This window comes from Pelmatolapia mariae, linkage group LG1, assembly GCF_036321145.2.
Source record: "Pelmatolapia mariae isolate MD_Pm_ZW linkage group LG1, Pm_UMD_F_2, whole genome shotgun sequence".
NCBI lineage: Eukaryota > Metazoa > Chordata > Actinopteri > Cichliformes > Cichlidae > Pelmatolapia > Pelmatolapia mariae.
Genome location: NC_086227.1, coordinates 10706174 through 10723369, shown reverse-complemented (window position 1 = coordinate 10723369; position 17196 = coordinate 10706174). Strand labels below are relative to the sequence as shown.

Below are 17196 nucleotides of genomic sequence, written 5' to 3'. Positions count from 1 at the left end.
CACTACATGTTGTACTCTGTATGATTGTGTATGTGACAAATAAAGGATGTAGATAAAATGAAATCTTGATGTACAAAATATGTAATATTTAATATCCTTTATAAATAAAGAACCTATTCATGCCTTTTCCTTATGCAAATAAACAGATCCAATCAGACCTAACAAAAAGTTAGGTACGTTAAGTTTCAAGTTTTAATTTTTATTGTCATGTACGGATAAACAGTGTAGCCACATTTACCCATAATGAAATTCTTTGGCTCGTGTTCCTCAGCTTTACATCAGCATATAGAGAGTGTGCTGTTATATAAAGAAGAAAATAACAGGAAATAGCAGTAATAATATTAATAATAATGAAAAAAGAGAAAAATTAAAAAAAAAGTATTAAATATTTAGAGAATTTAAGACAAGTTGGTATTTACAGGTTGTGCAAAAGTTGTGCAATGAGCATTGAGGTACTATGAGATATAACTAAAGGCACTGGAATAAATTCAATCACTAGATCTTGACTAACTGGTTTCCAGTCAAACTTTGATGTCCATTGTCAAAAATGATTCCTGAAAGTTTACTTTTATAAATGTGTACATAAACACTTAAATTTCATTTTATTTTGACAATAAAATAACCTGGCATATGATGATAAAACAGTAATGAGATGGATTGTCTTAAACATTTTCCATGGTTTGCTAGTGATGATAGAATTTTCCTATAATTACTGGTTTACAATCAAACATCTGAAAAACCAGTATTATTCCCATCGATCCCAGGACTAACTACCAAATGAAGTCATGCCAAAGAGTTCAACGATTATTGTAAACGTGGCCTGTAAACTTAAATCCTGAAGTTAATCAGACAACAGATGACAGACGACGTGAGACATTCTCAAAGTTTTCATGAATGAATGTCAATTTAGGCCTGCAGAGGAATAGTGCACACATCACAAAAAAAACCCATCTGGAAACCAATAACTTATTTATTAACCATTAAGCTGCCAGAAAAATTCCCTGACAGTGTGTGAATGGGGTGCAGTTTGTCAGAGTAGCCAAGTAAAGTAGTAAACGTAGACAGTGGAAACTGCCCTAATTTCATATCATGCCTGTGATGGACTAAATAGGCAGTTACTGTCAGTCTGTGATGTGTTAAGTTTGCTTTTTTTACGCTTCAAAATGTAAGTTGTACTTTTGGTTTATGTTTTTATGTTTCAGTTCATAGGATGGTTTAGTCTTTTGGCCTTTTTCAGTTGATTGAACTATTTTTGAGGAACAAGTCAGGCTCCACTTAAAAGTACAAAATGGTTTTTTCTTATCACTGTACATGCCAGAGAGAGTTTGTCATGGAAATCCCTTTGTTTTTGGTTTTTGTTAAGAATGCAAAGCTGTGACACCATGAGTGTAGTGGGTTGCTGGGTTGAGCTTCATGTTAGCACAGATACAGGAGAGAATCATCAGTGTAATCAATTAGTAGCAATGCCATGTAGCAATGTAGTTAGTTGTGAATTTTAAATTAGAAAATAATTAGTTACATTATTCATACATATCCAAAGCGAAGGAATTATAGTGCTACCCAGTCCAACCTTTCTCTTATTAAAAAATAAAAAGGGTGTGTTTTTGTACTTACTGAAGTTAATCGAATGTTATTGGAGAGGTTTATAACAACTCAGATAAAATAAGCGACTTAAAAAATACTTCTTTTAATGAATGAATGCATAGGTGAACAAATCAGCATCACAATGTGTCATTAAGAGGGAGGCCTACGGTTAAGGGTTGTTTTACAAGCCTCTAAAGACTACAGAGAACAGATGGTCCATACAAATTTGCTGAACACATTTCCTATGTACCCATAGCTGCAATATATTGTGTTGTAAATCATTCATGTGCTAAATAGATGGGTTAAAGTAAAGTATTATTAAATAATCCTAAGTGAACTTTCATGCCTCTGTGAACAATGGAGTGAAACACCTTTCATCTTGTTGGTTGGGTTTGAAATTAATATCTAGTTTTTCCAGCGAGAGAATGGATCGTGGTAAATTCTGTTGACACGCATCATTTCTCATGAGATCCAGCACCTGTTTCTGCTGTCAGGCGCGCTCTCACATCAGTGTCTCGTCTTCTTGGCCATGTTCCAGTTTTGTTCGCCTTAACGTGAAAAATTGGGAAATAACTTGATAAGGGGAGGGAGAGAGAAAATGTATCCGCTTGTAAACAATCTACTTCAAATACAGCTAAAGAGCAACCACTCATGCAGTAAAGGAATCTACGGTACGGGCATCATATGAAACCCACTGAAACCCTGTTTAAAGTGTGATAGCTCCACTTTTTCCACATCATTACTGTTCTGGCATCAGCCATCAAAACATTTTAGCTTGTCAAGATATCAAAATGCCACACCGCTGTCAGAATACTTTTCAAGCGTGAGAAATTTTCATTTCATGCAGACTCCAGTAATGCAATTAAGTAAACACCCCTGGCTAATCAAGTTACTAAAATACACCCACGTCAGGGCGATGTTTATATGAGAGACAAATTGAGATGATCGGCAAACCGACAAGACATTTGTTTGTGGAGTGCTGGAATAAGTGCAGCGGGGGAATGTGCAGTTTGATTACTGCAGATGATGTGGAGGAATTGCAAACATGGTTATTATAGGTAATTTGAATTGCAATCAGGCAAAAGGCAAAAATATACTTAAATCTCGTCAACTTGTAATTGAAACCCGATATGATAAAGAATGTTGCATTTATATCACGGTGCTTTATAATTGAGGATTCTAATAAGGACAATATTAACATAATGAAGAGTTTTATTCCTAAAAACAAGCAAAAAAGATGAAGTGTTTTTTCATTTGTAAATAGGGTCTCCATGTATTACATTCATAAACCACTACCAACATTATCAACATCCACAAGTAAAGTATGGCAGGATGGGGATTTTAACAAAAGGTCTAGGGTTAAGTCTAGGGGCTCTGCTCTGTAGCAACACCTTTTTAGGGTGCCTGACCTTGAACCCTTTCTCTGGCACCTGCCTAGAGTGTGTTTACTTGTGTTTGCAGGCAGATGAAAGTCAGAAAGCTGAGCCATAGGAAAAAGATTAGGAAGTATCCTATCTGAATGAGAGGATGAACAGAATATTTGTCTGAACTATGTTCAAATGCTCCCAGTGGAAGGATAGTCTCAGAATATGAGGTGGAAAGCCGTGTGATTGCCCCAGTTCTGCTTGGTACCGAGTTAACGCAGTAAATTATTCTACAACTTACATCTTAGTCTCCTCAAGAATTCTTTTTACACTGAAGAAACCTGGTTTCATCAGAATTTACATAACGGGACAGCGTGTTTCTACTCTGAGGTAAAAGACAGGGCAAAAGAATCTGAAAGTCAGGCCGATTATTCAAGGTGACTGATTGCGTGTTTAAAGTTTAAAGTTTTTACGACTTTAAACCTAGTTTTTTTTTCTGCTCTGTCGGTGCATCATTTTTATGCTTCAAGTCATGCCTGCATGTCAGAGGGATTTTAATTTCAGTTTCACCTCTCAGTTGAACTACATTTTTCCTTCCTGTTAATTCAACAAGTTCAAGCCTACTTGAGGTTGGACTCCTAGGTATCTTTTATTGCCTCAGATTATTTATTTATTTTCTTAAGATGCAGCACAGTAAGAGCTAGCCTAATGTTTTAGGTACATGCAATGCCTACATCAGTGGTTCTGGTGTTATGGATTGAAAAATAGAAACTAAGTGTGGTTACTTATCTGTAGAGAGTATTTCACCTCATGTCTGATAAAACAGTGTCAGTTGAGGGGTTTTATCATAAAATCCAAAAAGGCTTCTTGCAAAGGTTTACAATCCCTCTGAGCACTGTTAGCCTCAGGTGAACATCTGTGATATTGCAAAGGCTTCACTGGCTCTTTAGGACAACATATAGAGCTGGGTGCGCGCTCTGATAGTGTGAGAGCTTCTTTTGTTGGAAAAATCACAGTGGCACAAAGTGTGACATTACTAGGCTTGTTTAGAAAAACTCATTTGGGTTGTGCTGAAAAAACATGAAAATTGCCCAATCTGGCTGGTTGTCAGATTAAAAATATTTTTAAGATGCAAATTAGTTTGGGCAAATTTGTGCAGCTTACCTCCCCCAATCAATTCCAAAAGTCACACTAAACAACTCTTTTTCAAGACGTGATTATAATGGAAATGGAAATCCATCAGTAGGAATAAAAAGCACACAATGTAAAGGAGTTTTGTTCCGAAGACTCACAGTTTAGAGTCCATACTCAGTTTTATCCACTGTTGTATTCAATGACCCAATGAAATTAAAAAAATGTATCATTTAAAATTTGTAGCTGAAGATGGTGAACTAAAGGAGCAGATCAGATCGTCATCCATTTATTGCGACTTTCAACCCCAGGTAGGCCAAGTATAGAGAAAAGTAAGATAACATACATATATGTACAGTGTTATCTTCATTTTACATGCAAAAAAGTATGTGTGGCTCCCAGTGTTTTCTTTTCCATGGAAACTGGGTCCAAATGGCTTTTTGGGTGTTAAAGGTTGCCAACCCTTGCCCTAGAGTATGGAGGAATCTGTCCCTAAAAGATGTCACCTTTTTTTAATGAATAAAGATTGTTAATGTCAATATCTATTCAGCCAATCACATGACAGCAGCAATGTTTATTTGGGTAATCATGTCGACATGATGAAGACAGCCTGCTGGATTTCAACATGAGCATCAGAATGAGGTATAATGTGATTAAAGTGTCTTTGGATGCGGCATGGTTGTTGGTGCTAGAAAGACTGGTGTGAATATGTCACAAATTGCTGATTTACTGCTGATCCGCTGGGCTGCAGCGCCTGGTCACTCCTGTCAGATCAGAACAGGAAACTAAGGCCACAATTCACACAGGCTCAACAAACCTTGACAACAGAAGATTAGAAAAACATTCAGCAATTGGATGAGTCTCGATTTCTGCTGTAACTTTCGAATGGTAAGGTCAGAAATTGTTGTAAACAGCATGAAATCATAAAATTCAACCTGCCTGTATTAAGGGATTAGGTTTGTGATGGTGATATTTTCTTTAGCACTTTAGTACCAACCATCGTTTAAATGCCACAGCCTACCTGAGTATTATTGCTCACCATGTCCTTACTGACCACAGGGTACCCATTTTCCGATGGCTGCTTCCAGCACGATAACACAGCGCGTCACAAAGCTCAAATCATCTCAAACTGGTTTCTTGAACATCACAATGAGTTCACTGTACTCAGATGGCCTCCACTGTCACCAGATCTCAATGGGATGGTTTCGAGTCGCATCAGGTTGGTATCATGGAGGTGAAGCCAACAAATCTGCAGCAGCTCTGTGATGCGTTTCCAGCACCTTTTTAAATCAGTGTTATCACAGATATAAGGCAGTTTGAAGCAAAAGGTATTAGATGGATGGATGGATGGATGGATGGATGGATGGATGGATGGATGGTGTGTTCAGATTTTAAAATTCTCAGCACAATTTCTACCAGGGGTTTATATCAATCATTGCCTCAGCATTTTTTTTTTGAAATTTGAAATTCTTGCTGCAGTCTGTCACTGGCTGTTTCTGTCTGGAACACACATAAAATGAGCTATCCTACGGCTGAATTTTAGAATAAACAATCCAACGTACCAGAGAAACTGGGATGCCAAAGCTTAGTATTATACAGACGTGGCTAAATTAGCTGTGTTTTTTGCAACTTTTCTCATTTAAATAATTAATGGCTTTTTTAAATAAACAGAAGAGTCAAAGCCTCAGCAAACAAGACCAACTTATAATAGCCGCAGCAGTCAGCCTGCGCATGCACCTCTCACTGAAGCACATATAAAAGGCATTTTGTGCTGCTCTCTTTTGCTGCCACAATGCTGACCTGAAAGCTTTTCCTTGTTGATGCTGCTGGTGCTGTGCATGCAGCATTTCAATAACCCGACCTCGACTCCAGTATCCACCTGTAAGGCTCAGAGTCGGTGCTCCTGAGAAGTTATTATTTTTTCATCATTGTCTGTTTGATTGTGACGAGTCACAATGGCAAAGGCGTGACGTCAGTGCGAACACTGTGTGCACTCTCTGTTTAGACACAGGAGGCTTTCTGAACTATAGTGAAGGAAATGCAGCAGCTAAAAGGTGATAAGACCTCAGGAAAAAGGATCAGAATAGATCTGTGATGTAAAACTGTTAAGGACAGATTGAAGGCACTGGATGACAGCTTCAGAAAAATGCTTCTGTTTGCTGTCAATAGCTGCAGGCAAAAGACTTTAAGAGATATTCAGCTACACATCAGAATAGTTTCACATGTTTTTTTTAGAACATCAACACTGAAACCAGGCAACAGAGGAATACCTATATATCAGTTGAATTTCATTGTGCAGCATCTTGTATTAACTCCCAGCGCCATGATTGAAGCTGTTAAAGTATCATCCTTCAAAGCCTTGATTCCACTGCTTCGCTGCTTTCTGAGAGTGGCATTGATTGTCTACTCATTTGCCAAGTTTGCCAAGTGTTAATCAGGAACTGATTAGAAGCAGAGGATGGAAAAGAGCTGGGGCTGTAATTGATTTGCCTCAGCTAAGGACAGAGATTAGTCACTTAAAGGGGCTTGCCACCCGCTTTAATAATTAACATATGTCATCACTGCTTCCCTGGACACAAGAGAAACTCCGTCAGCAGCTTTAAATGTGAGACCTGTGTGCCCTGGTTGCTGGCTTTCGCGCTTGAGAAGAAGGTTGCCTAAAATATTGAGCAATCTGTCCCGAGGCACAGACAAAACGTAAGCCGATTCTTCAGAAGGACAGCATCTCCCTATAAACCCTTTTCGAAATGCAGTGTAACGCTTTGATTTAAGCTCATATTCCAGGGGAAGCAAGTTCTTCTGGAGTCAAAAGAAATGCCCTGGAAAACCTGACTTTGGCTCATTTTTGATGGAGGTCCTGGGAATGTAATTTGGACTCCCTTTTCAGAAGGATAAAATGGAAGTATTTGGAGTAAACAAGCCTTTGCCAGTGAGTTTAGGGGGAGTCGATAGGTGAGGAAGGAAGAAATACTGTGGAACATTTAGGCACATGCCAACAATGCAGAGACCAACAGGTTACTAAATCACACTGATATGAAACAATTGAAACATAACTAATAGAACCTGCATTTGGGATGGTCCTGAGGTATGAAGCTGCTAGAGTCGCTATGACTTCCAGATTTCAAGTCCACCGCTTATACTTTGATCAGTGAAGCTGAAATTCTTCTTTTTTAGAATAAGTAATGTCATTGTGGAAGATAAAGTAGGGCATTTTTTATGCAGTTTGGCATCTTAGAGTGAAATAACGTAGCCATAGGAAATCCCTGAGGACTTTTATCATTGATCTTTCCTCCTTTTTTATTAGTGCCTTTATCATTTTTTTTTTTTTTGCATTCTGACTCTGTCTCCCCCCTCATGGCACAGGTAATGGATATCCACTGTTTGGAGGGAGCAAGTGAATTGAGGCATTTTTCTTTTCATTATTTCCCCTCCTCTGAAATCCCTGTCTTGTATTTCTTTCTCCTGGGCTGTCACTGATGGAAAGCTTCTTTTCTTTGCTTGCTGTATTGCCTGCATCATCCAGAGTCCAGCAGTCATATAACCACTTCATCTTCCCCACAGTGTATTTGCGTTGCACACATTCTAACCTGCGCTGTGCCCTTTTGGCTCATTCTCTCTCCCTCTTTTCCCATGTTTACTTTTTTCCTGCACCCACTATCTTGCCTGCCTTCATCTCGCTTCTCTTTTTCACATCCACATCTTTCTGTCTCATCTTGTGTCTGCTCTCCTCCCAATATACATCTCTTATCTCTTCTTGTATTGCTGCCATATAAATTATTGATGGCCCATCCTTGACTCGACTGGTGTAGTCAAAGGGCGACCCAAGTACCGAGGACAACATCAATACCAAGCTAAAAGTGCAGCTGTGGCTTGTGCACTCTCTGCTTGACTAACTTTAACCAGAGTCCCTCTTTACTAATGACCTACTTAGAAAAAAAACGCTAATTTGAATAAAAAGTTTTCTCTTTTTCTTTCCCCTCTCTTTTTATTTTAATTTGCAGCTCTTCAGATGACTCACAGCTCACTTCAGTCCACTCAAATGGGACATAAAGGCCCCGTGCGCTGCATTCTTACATCACTTTAGACATTGTTGTTGTGATGTCATGTTGTAGCTCGTGGCACCAGTTTATTTAGAAATCAGCGCTTCTTTATTGTTGCAAGAAATTACATCTGTTGTCATTTTTCTTTTCATTCAGAATTCTCTTTCATCTTCATATCTTTGAGGCATCCGAATTACGATTTTTTTTTTACGTGTTTACGGATCCTAATGCAGCGTCTAATTTTGACTGAGCAATGTCATTTGCAGAGAAGGATGCCACCAATTATTAAGGAAACACCCAAATGAACAATATTAGGAAACTGCCTGTTCAAAAAAATTAAATCAGTAATAAGAGAATCAGTCATTTTAAGTGGCACATCTCACTGAACTGCTTTGTTCACATTCTTAATGTTTTCTTACTTCATCGCTTCTGGTTATCAGAGCATTTATAGTCAGCAACTTGGTACAGTTAGAGTTGCTGTTTTTGTCATTTTGATGATTTTTTATCTAAAAATGCAGCAACAATACTGTAAGGTGTGTATATACACACAGTATATATGGCAGGTATTCTCTTAGAGAGTACACGAAATGAAAAACAGAATAGACAACAATATTGTAAGCTTGTCAGAGGTAGTGCTGTGCTTCTGGTGAACAGGCTTCATATTTTTATTGTTGATCAAACAGAGCAGGTAAAACAGGCCTAGTTGCTGGCAGACCTTTCTCAGATTCAGACTGGGACTTTAAGCGAATCCTGATGTTTTTAGACACAAATTATTTTGTTATCCTGATAAATAAACACTGTCTGTTACAGATTTTCAGGACTGATAACGTTTGCTGCCTAGCTGCATCATACATAACCATAGATGGTATCAAAGGTCGATGTTGCTATCGTGATATCACCCAGTTTTGAAGACATGAGAGGAGCCTACATCAATGGTTTCTACCATGCTTTTTTACTTAGGTCAAGACAGAAAGCCATAGACTTTTCCATAGACTTCTACAGAACTGGAAGTCTTTTTAGAATCATAGCAGTCGCTATCTGATGGACTTAGGATAAAATGCAGGTTTAAGATTTTTCTGCATTGGATCCACGTGTTTTTTACTGTCTGCCTCTGCAGTGGTGCTGTGTGAAGTTGTGTGTCAACTGGAGGAGGTGAAGACAACACTGTTGGTACTGATATTATTATTATTATTTTTTTTTTTTTAAATTTTGCTCTAATTCTTGTTTTTTGGTAGTATTTCTTAGTATATGAATATCAGTATTTTTTTTAAAAAAAACTACTATGTACTTCCTGGGTGACGCCCTTAAAGGCTAGAGAAACGGACCATTGGCCCTTGAAACTAAAGAAAATGATTGATGTAAATATTGTTGCACACCTGTGGTGAGCGAAGCTATAATTGGTCTGTTGGTATATTTGTATCGCTACACCTCAAAGAAGGCACGACTGATATCCATTGTGTATTTTTATGTCTTTATCCCTGTGAAATATAAGCCTTTTATTCCTTTTTTAAAATAATGCTATTTTATGTCTTTTTCTTTTGCTTATAACTGTTTCCACTTTTCTTTTTTGTTGCTGTGTGAATCATTCTGTTATTTTCTTATCATTAACTGAAAGCTGTGGTTTTCAAAAAATGCTGCAAAAATCCAAAAGAACAGTGTGGTATCTGCTACCAGGAAGTCAAATGTCGTAGCCTTAAAACACTCACGTTACATAGAGGTTGGAGGAGACCAAAGCAGGGCAAAAAATAAAGGAAGAAATTTGATTCATTTGAACTAAGTTAAACAGGCGTTTCTCTGTCCTTTCCAAATAAATGATAAAGTAGAATAAATCAGGAGGCCTAGAAACAGAATTATTAATTAATTATTGACAACAATAATTCAGGCCTTTAGGTTTGTCAGATTGTTGTCAGATTTTCTCCTTCCTAGTGTCCCTGTTTCGCTTTTAATACTTTTGTACTTTCAGAGCAATTCTTAGCTTATTGAGTTAGAAGGAGCAGTTCCTTTCTGGTAGTGTCTTTTTGAGGTCTTTTGTTACTACTTCTCAGAACTAGGGCATCCTGTGTGTGAGCATTGTGCTCTGCAGGGGTAAAATGTTAAATGTAAAGGTTTACTGTTTTTCTCTGTTGGTTTGCTGTTCTCTTTTTCTGAGATTTCCACTTGTATGAGAGGTCAGCAGTAAAGTTCACTTGTCTGATGAGGACACATCGAATGCTGGCTGAATGAGAGAGGCCAAACAGAAAACGCATGTTGTGAAACCAAACGTTTCCAGTTAAGTTCTGCCACACAACATAATGCAGACTCCAAAAAACAAAAAAGATGGTAACAGATAATGGTTATGTGTTAAGGGGTCCAAAAGATCATACCAAGAAACAGCTGGGACTATTTGTGAGTGCAGCGCTCACTTGAAAATAATATTAAAAAATAAATTAATTTAAAAAAAAAATGAAAGTAATTATTTTTGGTAAAGTATCTTGTTGGCACTCAGGGATTTGGTATATACTCACCACCCCCACACAAAGCTGTGTGTGACAGATTTACTGAGCAAAATTTCGCTGTTGTTGCTTTGAAGGAATATATTAAGCTGTCACCATTAACCATGTTTTACTGTTTATGCACAGTGTCCTTTCACTTTGAGCTGATTTATTTATTTTTTGGCCAGAACATTAGCCTCTTTGTGTTTTACTACATTCTGAAAATAGCATCTGTGTCGATGTTAGGCGTGACTGTAAACGACACTGACGAGATTATAAGCAAAACACATGGTTCATTGCTCCGGTAGTGGCACATTTTTCCCCCCACAGCCACTAGTCTGATAAAACAGCTTCACACAGTCATCAGCCAAGGAGGCATTAATGACCTTTAATTAATCCTCGAATATAGGATCTGCATTTGACTATGATGACATTCAGCTTTATTAAATTTGTTTCAGACAGTATTTAAGGAGAAAACCAGCCATTAAACGCAGCTGTATGAAGGCACAGCGTTAAAAGACTGAAGTATGGACCTTATCTATTTGCCATCAATTTAAAATAACTTTCTTCTCGTGGAAATGTCAAACTGGAGAGAGTAAAATGTTCTCATATTTGATATAATAACATGCAGAAAGCCAGAAGAGCTATGGAGCAAAGCACATTGAGCATTTAAATGTCGTTTGGTCAAATGAAGGCCGTGTTAACTGAGTATCTGAGTGCTTTGAGTCAGGCTTGATGTAAGGGTTATGTGTCTGGAGCACAGCAGATGCTAAAAGGCTACTGTGTAGGAAAGCGCGAGGTCAGTGGAGATCAATGTGATTGATGTTTGATGGGGTCCACCATCTAAATGTGTAAATAAGGCTGAGCGGCTTTGGAGTTTTTGTTTGCCTGCTGTGTGTATAGCGCACATGCTCTCTTTTTTTCTTTAGATTTTATGAACTTCAAAGGCTTGAGGGTATTTAATCATGTTTACCTCTGTGACTGTGTTCACGCCCCCAGTTTGTTTTCTCTTGATTCAAAGCTCACTGCAAAAGCTGATTTTGTTCAGGGTTTTTATCTTGTTTGTTTAGGTTCACTCTGCTAAGCCAGACCTTCTAAACTAAACCCGCGTGGAGCCTGTTTACCGAACATCGGCTCAGTGGTCTGCCGTCCAAAATCCAATCTAGTCCTCTCACTGCTGACCACAGTTTATCACTTTTAATATCATGTGAAAAGACTGTAGTGTGGAATATAGCCTGAGAGTGAGGATCTGACTGCAGCAGCTCAGTGCTCAAAGTTCATCCAAACGATGTTTAGTGGTGATATTCCTTCAAAGCATGCAACTACCAACACCGGTCTTCCATAAACTATAATTTCCTATCATGTTTTTCCTTTAACCATGCAGCAGTTTAACCACTTTAACCAGTCCAATCAATATAGTGAACAAACAAGACTAGAAAACAAGTGGGATCATTCCAGCGGTCTCAGAAACTCCAGCCACTGGTGTCTTAGAGATGTGCACCAGCTGTCCTCTCATATCAAAAATAATGAAGTTACAGCATTAGTTTGGTGGTTCTCACTTGCAGTAGCATGCCAATGTTTTTCTCTGCTGCAAAACAGTGGAGTTCTCCATCTGGGTTGGGACAGAGAGACTGATGCAGACTAAAAATGGAGCTAAGCTAAGAGACAAAGCTCTTGATTTATCAGTCATCAACGGTCTGATGCTCACCAAAAAAAAAATCTTGAGCAAATTATTCTCTAGTGTGACTCGGCTTAGCCTTAGAGATAGGCTGATAAGCACATCCGGAGAGACCTCAGAGTCGAGGTGCTGCTCATCCATGTCGAAAGGAGCCAGTTCAGGTGAAGTGCTAGAGTCTCCCTTTGGATGTGCCTCCCTCCAGGCCAGATGATTATATGCCTCATCTGGCCTGGGAATGCCTCAGAAAGTATTGCTGTGGAGAACGACTTCTGGAATATCCTGCTTAGCCTGCTGGCACCATCGTTTAAGATGACGGATGGATGGTTGTCGTGACAATTTTTTTCACGAATAGTTAATGTTGTGACAAATTTGAAGCTAAATCACAATGATTTCTTAAAATTAAACAAGTACTTTTTAGTGCCTAAATCTAACTTTTTTGCCAGTCTAGGGGCTCATGAAAAAACAAAGAAACAAAGCAAGCATACCAAAATACAACAGGGGTGATCCATGTAGAAAATTAACCAAATTAACCTCCTACTTTCTACTTCAAACTGTCATACAGAAAGCAAAAGGCACGAGTTACGCAGGTGTGGCAGGTTGGGACAAGGAAAATACGACTGAATCCTTCGCAGATGGTAGCCGTCTTGGCTCATAACGTAACCTGTGGTCATCAGTGAAGAGTCAGTCATTCATAAGCTGCGGCGTACTGTTGACCACTTTTGTAGGCTACATCGTAGGCAGATGTTTAAGTTTAACTTGTGAGCACAGCACTCTTTTTGCCTTCAAATGAAACTCTTTAAAACAGTACAGCTTTTTCTTTACATTCAATAACCCCCCAGTCAGTACCAGTCAGCAGTTTTAGACAATGTGTTTTCATCCTATTAAATATTACCTTTTTTTTCTCACTCCAAGGTGTTTGTTGGCACTGATGCCAGAAGGTACAACCATGGAAATATTGGTTGATAAGATAATAATCCCATTTTGTAGACCTTTTTAAGTCCACATTAGGTTGTAGGAGTGATAGTTGCAGGTTTATCACCTAGAAAACAATGATTCTTATCTTGTTTGAGAATCTAAACCTAAATCTAAGTAGCTTTAATCAGCTGATTAAGTTTAGGTCTGGTGTTTGGTTTGGAAAAACATTGCGGTTTAGGTTAAAATGCATCACTTCACACCAGTAATCGTTCCCATTTATTAAGGGTTTTACTTTACAATACCAAAGGACGCCTTATGTGTAATTTTACCACACCACTCACATACGCAGTAGCTGAGGATGAACTGAGGATTTCCGTGCTGTAAGGTTTCAGTATGTATGTATGTATGCATGTATGCAGGGCTCGCAAAATCGCTAGCCCGACGTCCCGGGGCTAGCGATTTTCCCAGTCGGGCTACCAAAATCTATCTCTGCCCTGCCCGTCGGGCTATCATAGGAAGGAAAAATATGTCAATGCTTTTGCATTTTTTCGGAAATGTAGCTGGGTAATTATGTCATTGGCATCGGTGAGCCACTGTCAATATGTGACATATTGAAATCGCATTTGAATTTGCTCTTGTTTTTTGCTTTCACTTTGCAATCGCGCGAACTGTGTATAGAGAGTGACAGTACTGATTGGTGAGTGACGATAATTTGCGCACCAATTCCTCTGACATCGTCTTATCAATCGTTAGCTTACTATGCAAACATGAGTGAACTCTCCCGCAGCAAGCTTAAACATGTGAGAAGTTGATCGCGCAGAGAATCGCTGAGCGTTATGTGAGTGCGTGTGTAAAAGCAGCAGGATATATATTTTAGTTCTGCTGAGCCAAATAAGACAGGTCAGGGTGAAGAAGTGACAGCCAAAGAAAAGCTTACCACAAAACGGAAAATTTATGACAAATCAGACTATAAGGCAAAAAGAAAGTGCAGCTTTATGGTTTCATGGACAAAAGAATTTCAGTGGCTGCAATATGACAAGCTAAATAGCCAGGGATGCACATAAGTGGTCCGCAGGTGCGCATTCGCTGTCAAAATAAAAGACGCGCATCAGATAAGAAGTTGCAACGCGCGTTTGCGTACATAAGATTTTCTGGAGGAGGACAGACATTTGTTTAGAACTCCTAAAGATGTCGAAGAAGCTCCTTTAAGAAATTACTTTGGTGTTCCTCCACCTCCAAAGAAATGTCAGAAGGAGTCCGAACCACAAAAGAAGCGCGTATTCTCGGAAAAGTGGTTGCAGGAGGTGAGCTGGCTTCAAACAAATGATGAACGCACAGAGATTTGGTGCAGAATGTGCCGTGAAAATCCCACTCTAGCGGACAAAAACAGTGCCTTTTATATGGACGCAAACGCGCGTTGCAACTTCTTATCTGGTGCGCGTTTTTATTTTGACAGCTAATGCGCACATGCGGACCACTTATGTGCACCCGTGTAAATAACATAATGTTCTGCCGGGTGTGTTGTTGGTTTTCCCTCGATTTCTGAGTCCTTTGTTACTGGGACCAGTAATTTTAAGAAAGGCCCCATTAGAACCCATGAGAAATGCAAGAAATGCATTACTGCTCAGTCTGCAATATCTTTCCCAGAACAAACACCAATTGCAAATAACATACTAAAAATAAACCTGAAAAATCTGTTTAGAACAGCGTACTATGTTGCAAAGAGTGAACTACCACTGGCAAAATTTAGGAGTCTTTGCAAACTTCAAAAAGCAAATGGCCTAGATTAGGGGTGGCCAACTCCAGGCCTCGAGAGCTGGTGTCCTGCAGGTTTTAGATATCACCCTGGGTCAACACACCTGAAACAAATGGTTAGTTCATTACCAGGCCTCTGGAGAACTTCAAGAAATGTTGAGGAGGTAATTTAGCCATTTAAATCAGCTGTGATGGATCAAAGATACATCTAAAACCTGCAGGACACCGGCTCTCGAGGCCTGGAGTTGGCCACCCCTGGCCTAGATCTTGGTTCCACTTGCCTCTTACCCGTGACTTCAGTGGAAATTTCAAATTCAGGATCTGACACAGACTGATTCCTGTCGTACACAGTTCTTACAAGTTCATAGAAATTTCTGTTCAATTAGAACCAAGTACTTGAGTTGATGATTGTAATTTTTATACAATGTTGTAATTTGTGTTTCAACAATTTTTTGATTGTTTTGTTTCCGTTACAATATTATACATTAAAGTATAATATTGTAACGGAAACAAAACAGGAAACAAAACATAAAAAATTGCTCTCCTTTTTATTCGGGCTACTTAAATTTATTTTGGGCTACCAAAAACTGAAGAGTCCCTGCCCGAAGGGCTACCAGGGATTTTGAAATTTTGCGAGCCCTGGTATGTATGTAGGTGGATTGCTAATTATAGCTGTGTTATTTTACTATACTTGTTGCCTTTATAAGTGGGACAAAGACACATTCGTGCATTGATGAAAGAACGAAGCAATTTCTTCTCTTCTCTATTTTAAGTATGTTTAATTATAGAAAACCTGCGATAAACAATAGAACAATATATATTCATAAAAAAAAACTTTCAGTACTGTCTTTCGTCAAGTCAAAATCAAAATATATGGTATCAAAAACACAATGACTCTGTTCTGGTTCACTCCTGACAGATTGTGCTTTTCCCAAATGAGAACTGAGAGTCTGTGGTTATTTGTTGCCACTTGAGTTTAAATCACATTTGTCCTCCGCTGATGAAAATGGAAACGAGCTGCTCTGAAATGTATAGAGAAGATGTCCTTTATAACATCTCACCCACACAGTAGCAAAAAGTAGTTTTGTTAAAGTAAATTGTCCTGTTGTCCTGCCTTAAATAACCGCGTTTCCCGTCCTGTGTTCTCAGATTGACCACTACGCCCAAAGAGATCTGAAGAAGGGACTGCAGCTCTTTGGCACAGAGGGCAACGTGGGTTTGACCAACGCCTGGATGATAGTACAAACTGATGTAAGTTGTGAGATCACCGGAGGGAGTAGGCGATGCTTTGGGATGCATCCGTTTCAGATTTAACTGCTTTAAAAGAAATAATATAACTGTGCCGATAATAGTAAATACAACAACACAAGCTTGAATCTGTGACATTTTGACTGCATTATTCATTGTTATAGTACTTATCTTTGTTATTGGCAGACTTTCACTGTTTCTTTTTCTTGTTTTGTTTTGGGGGTTTTTGTGCCACTGGCATCACGTTAAATTATAAGTGAATAGTGAAATGCAGAAACGCCATTTCGTTTTACATTTCCCCTTTCAGGGTAATATACGAATAAAATACTGCAATCCTTTTAGCCGTTAATAGGATCTGGACATTTATAAGTTGGCTAATAAAAGAAACACCACTAATCTGAGAAATGGCACCAGAAGACATGTCTTGAAATGACTCTACTGACAGTAATAAACACTTAAAGCGTTCCTGGTTTAAATGCTCTGGTAAAATGTTTTCAGAGAGATTAATGCAAACATCATAGACTCTCGGAGGTAATCTTTGTCTCCAGCTCTCACTTTGATGTGCATTTTCCTGTTGCAATATTTATATATATATGTTTTTCCCCCTATATTTCTCTGCAAAGAAAACACAATGTGAAAAACACAGATTTGGAATTAAGGATTGCAGAGGACGGATGCTGCTGTTAGAAAATGCGTTTGGGAGACATCAAATGATAGATCGCAGACTTCGGGGCTCTTTGGACCTTCGTTTTTTTACATCACAGATCCTGTGTTATGGCTTGTAGTTTTGTTCCATTAGTAAATGTGCGGTACATGCTGGTTGTTTGGCTCTGCTCTGTGTTGGTGTGTATACGTGTGTCTAGTGCGTGTTTACCTGTGTATGTGTGTGTGTATGGTGACTGATAAGACATAAATGATGACAAAGAAATCTATTGCTATGCAAATACTGTATGCAAATCCAGGTGTGTTTATACGTGTAGGTGTAAATGTGCACAGTTGATTTTCTTCCT

General features: G+C 38.7%; 1 protein-coding gene across 4 annotated transcripts in view; it reads left to right on the top strand.

Moving 5' to 3' along the window:
- The window catches only part of tspan4a (tetraspanin 4a), a 158992-nt gene that overhangs the window by 122192 nt on the left and 19604 nt on the right, over window positions 1-17196 (top strand). For all 4 annotated transcript variants that reach the window (XM_063471624.1, XM_063471625.1, XM_063471612.1 and 1 more), the window contains one exon: window positions 16088-16189. In XM_063471624.1, coding sequence (XP_063327694.1) covers window positions 16088-16189 — 102 coding nt within the window. The remainder of the gene's footprint in view (window positions 1-16087; window positions 16190-17196) is intronic.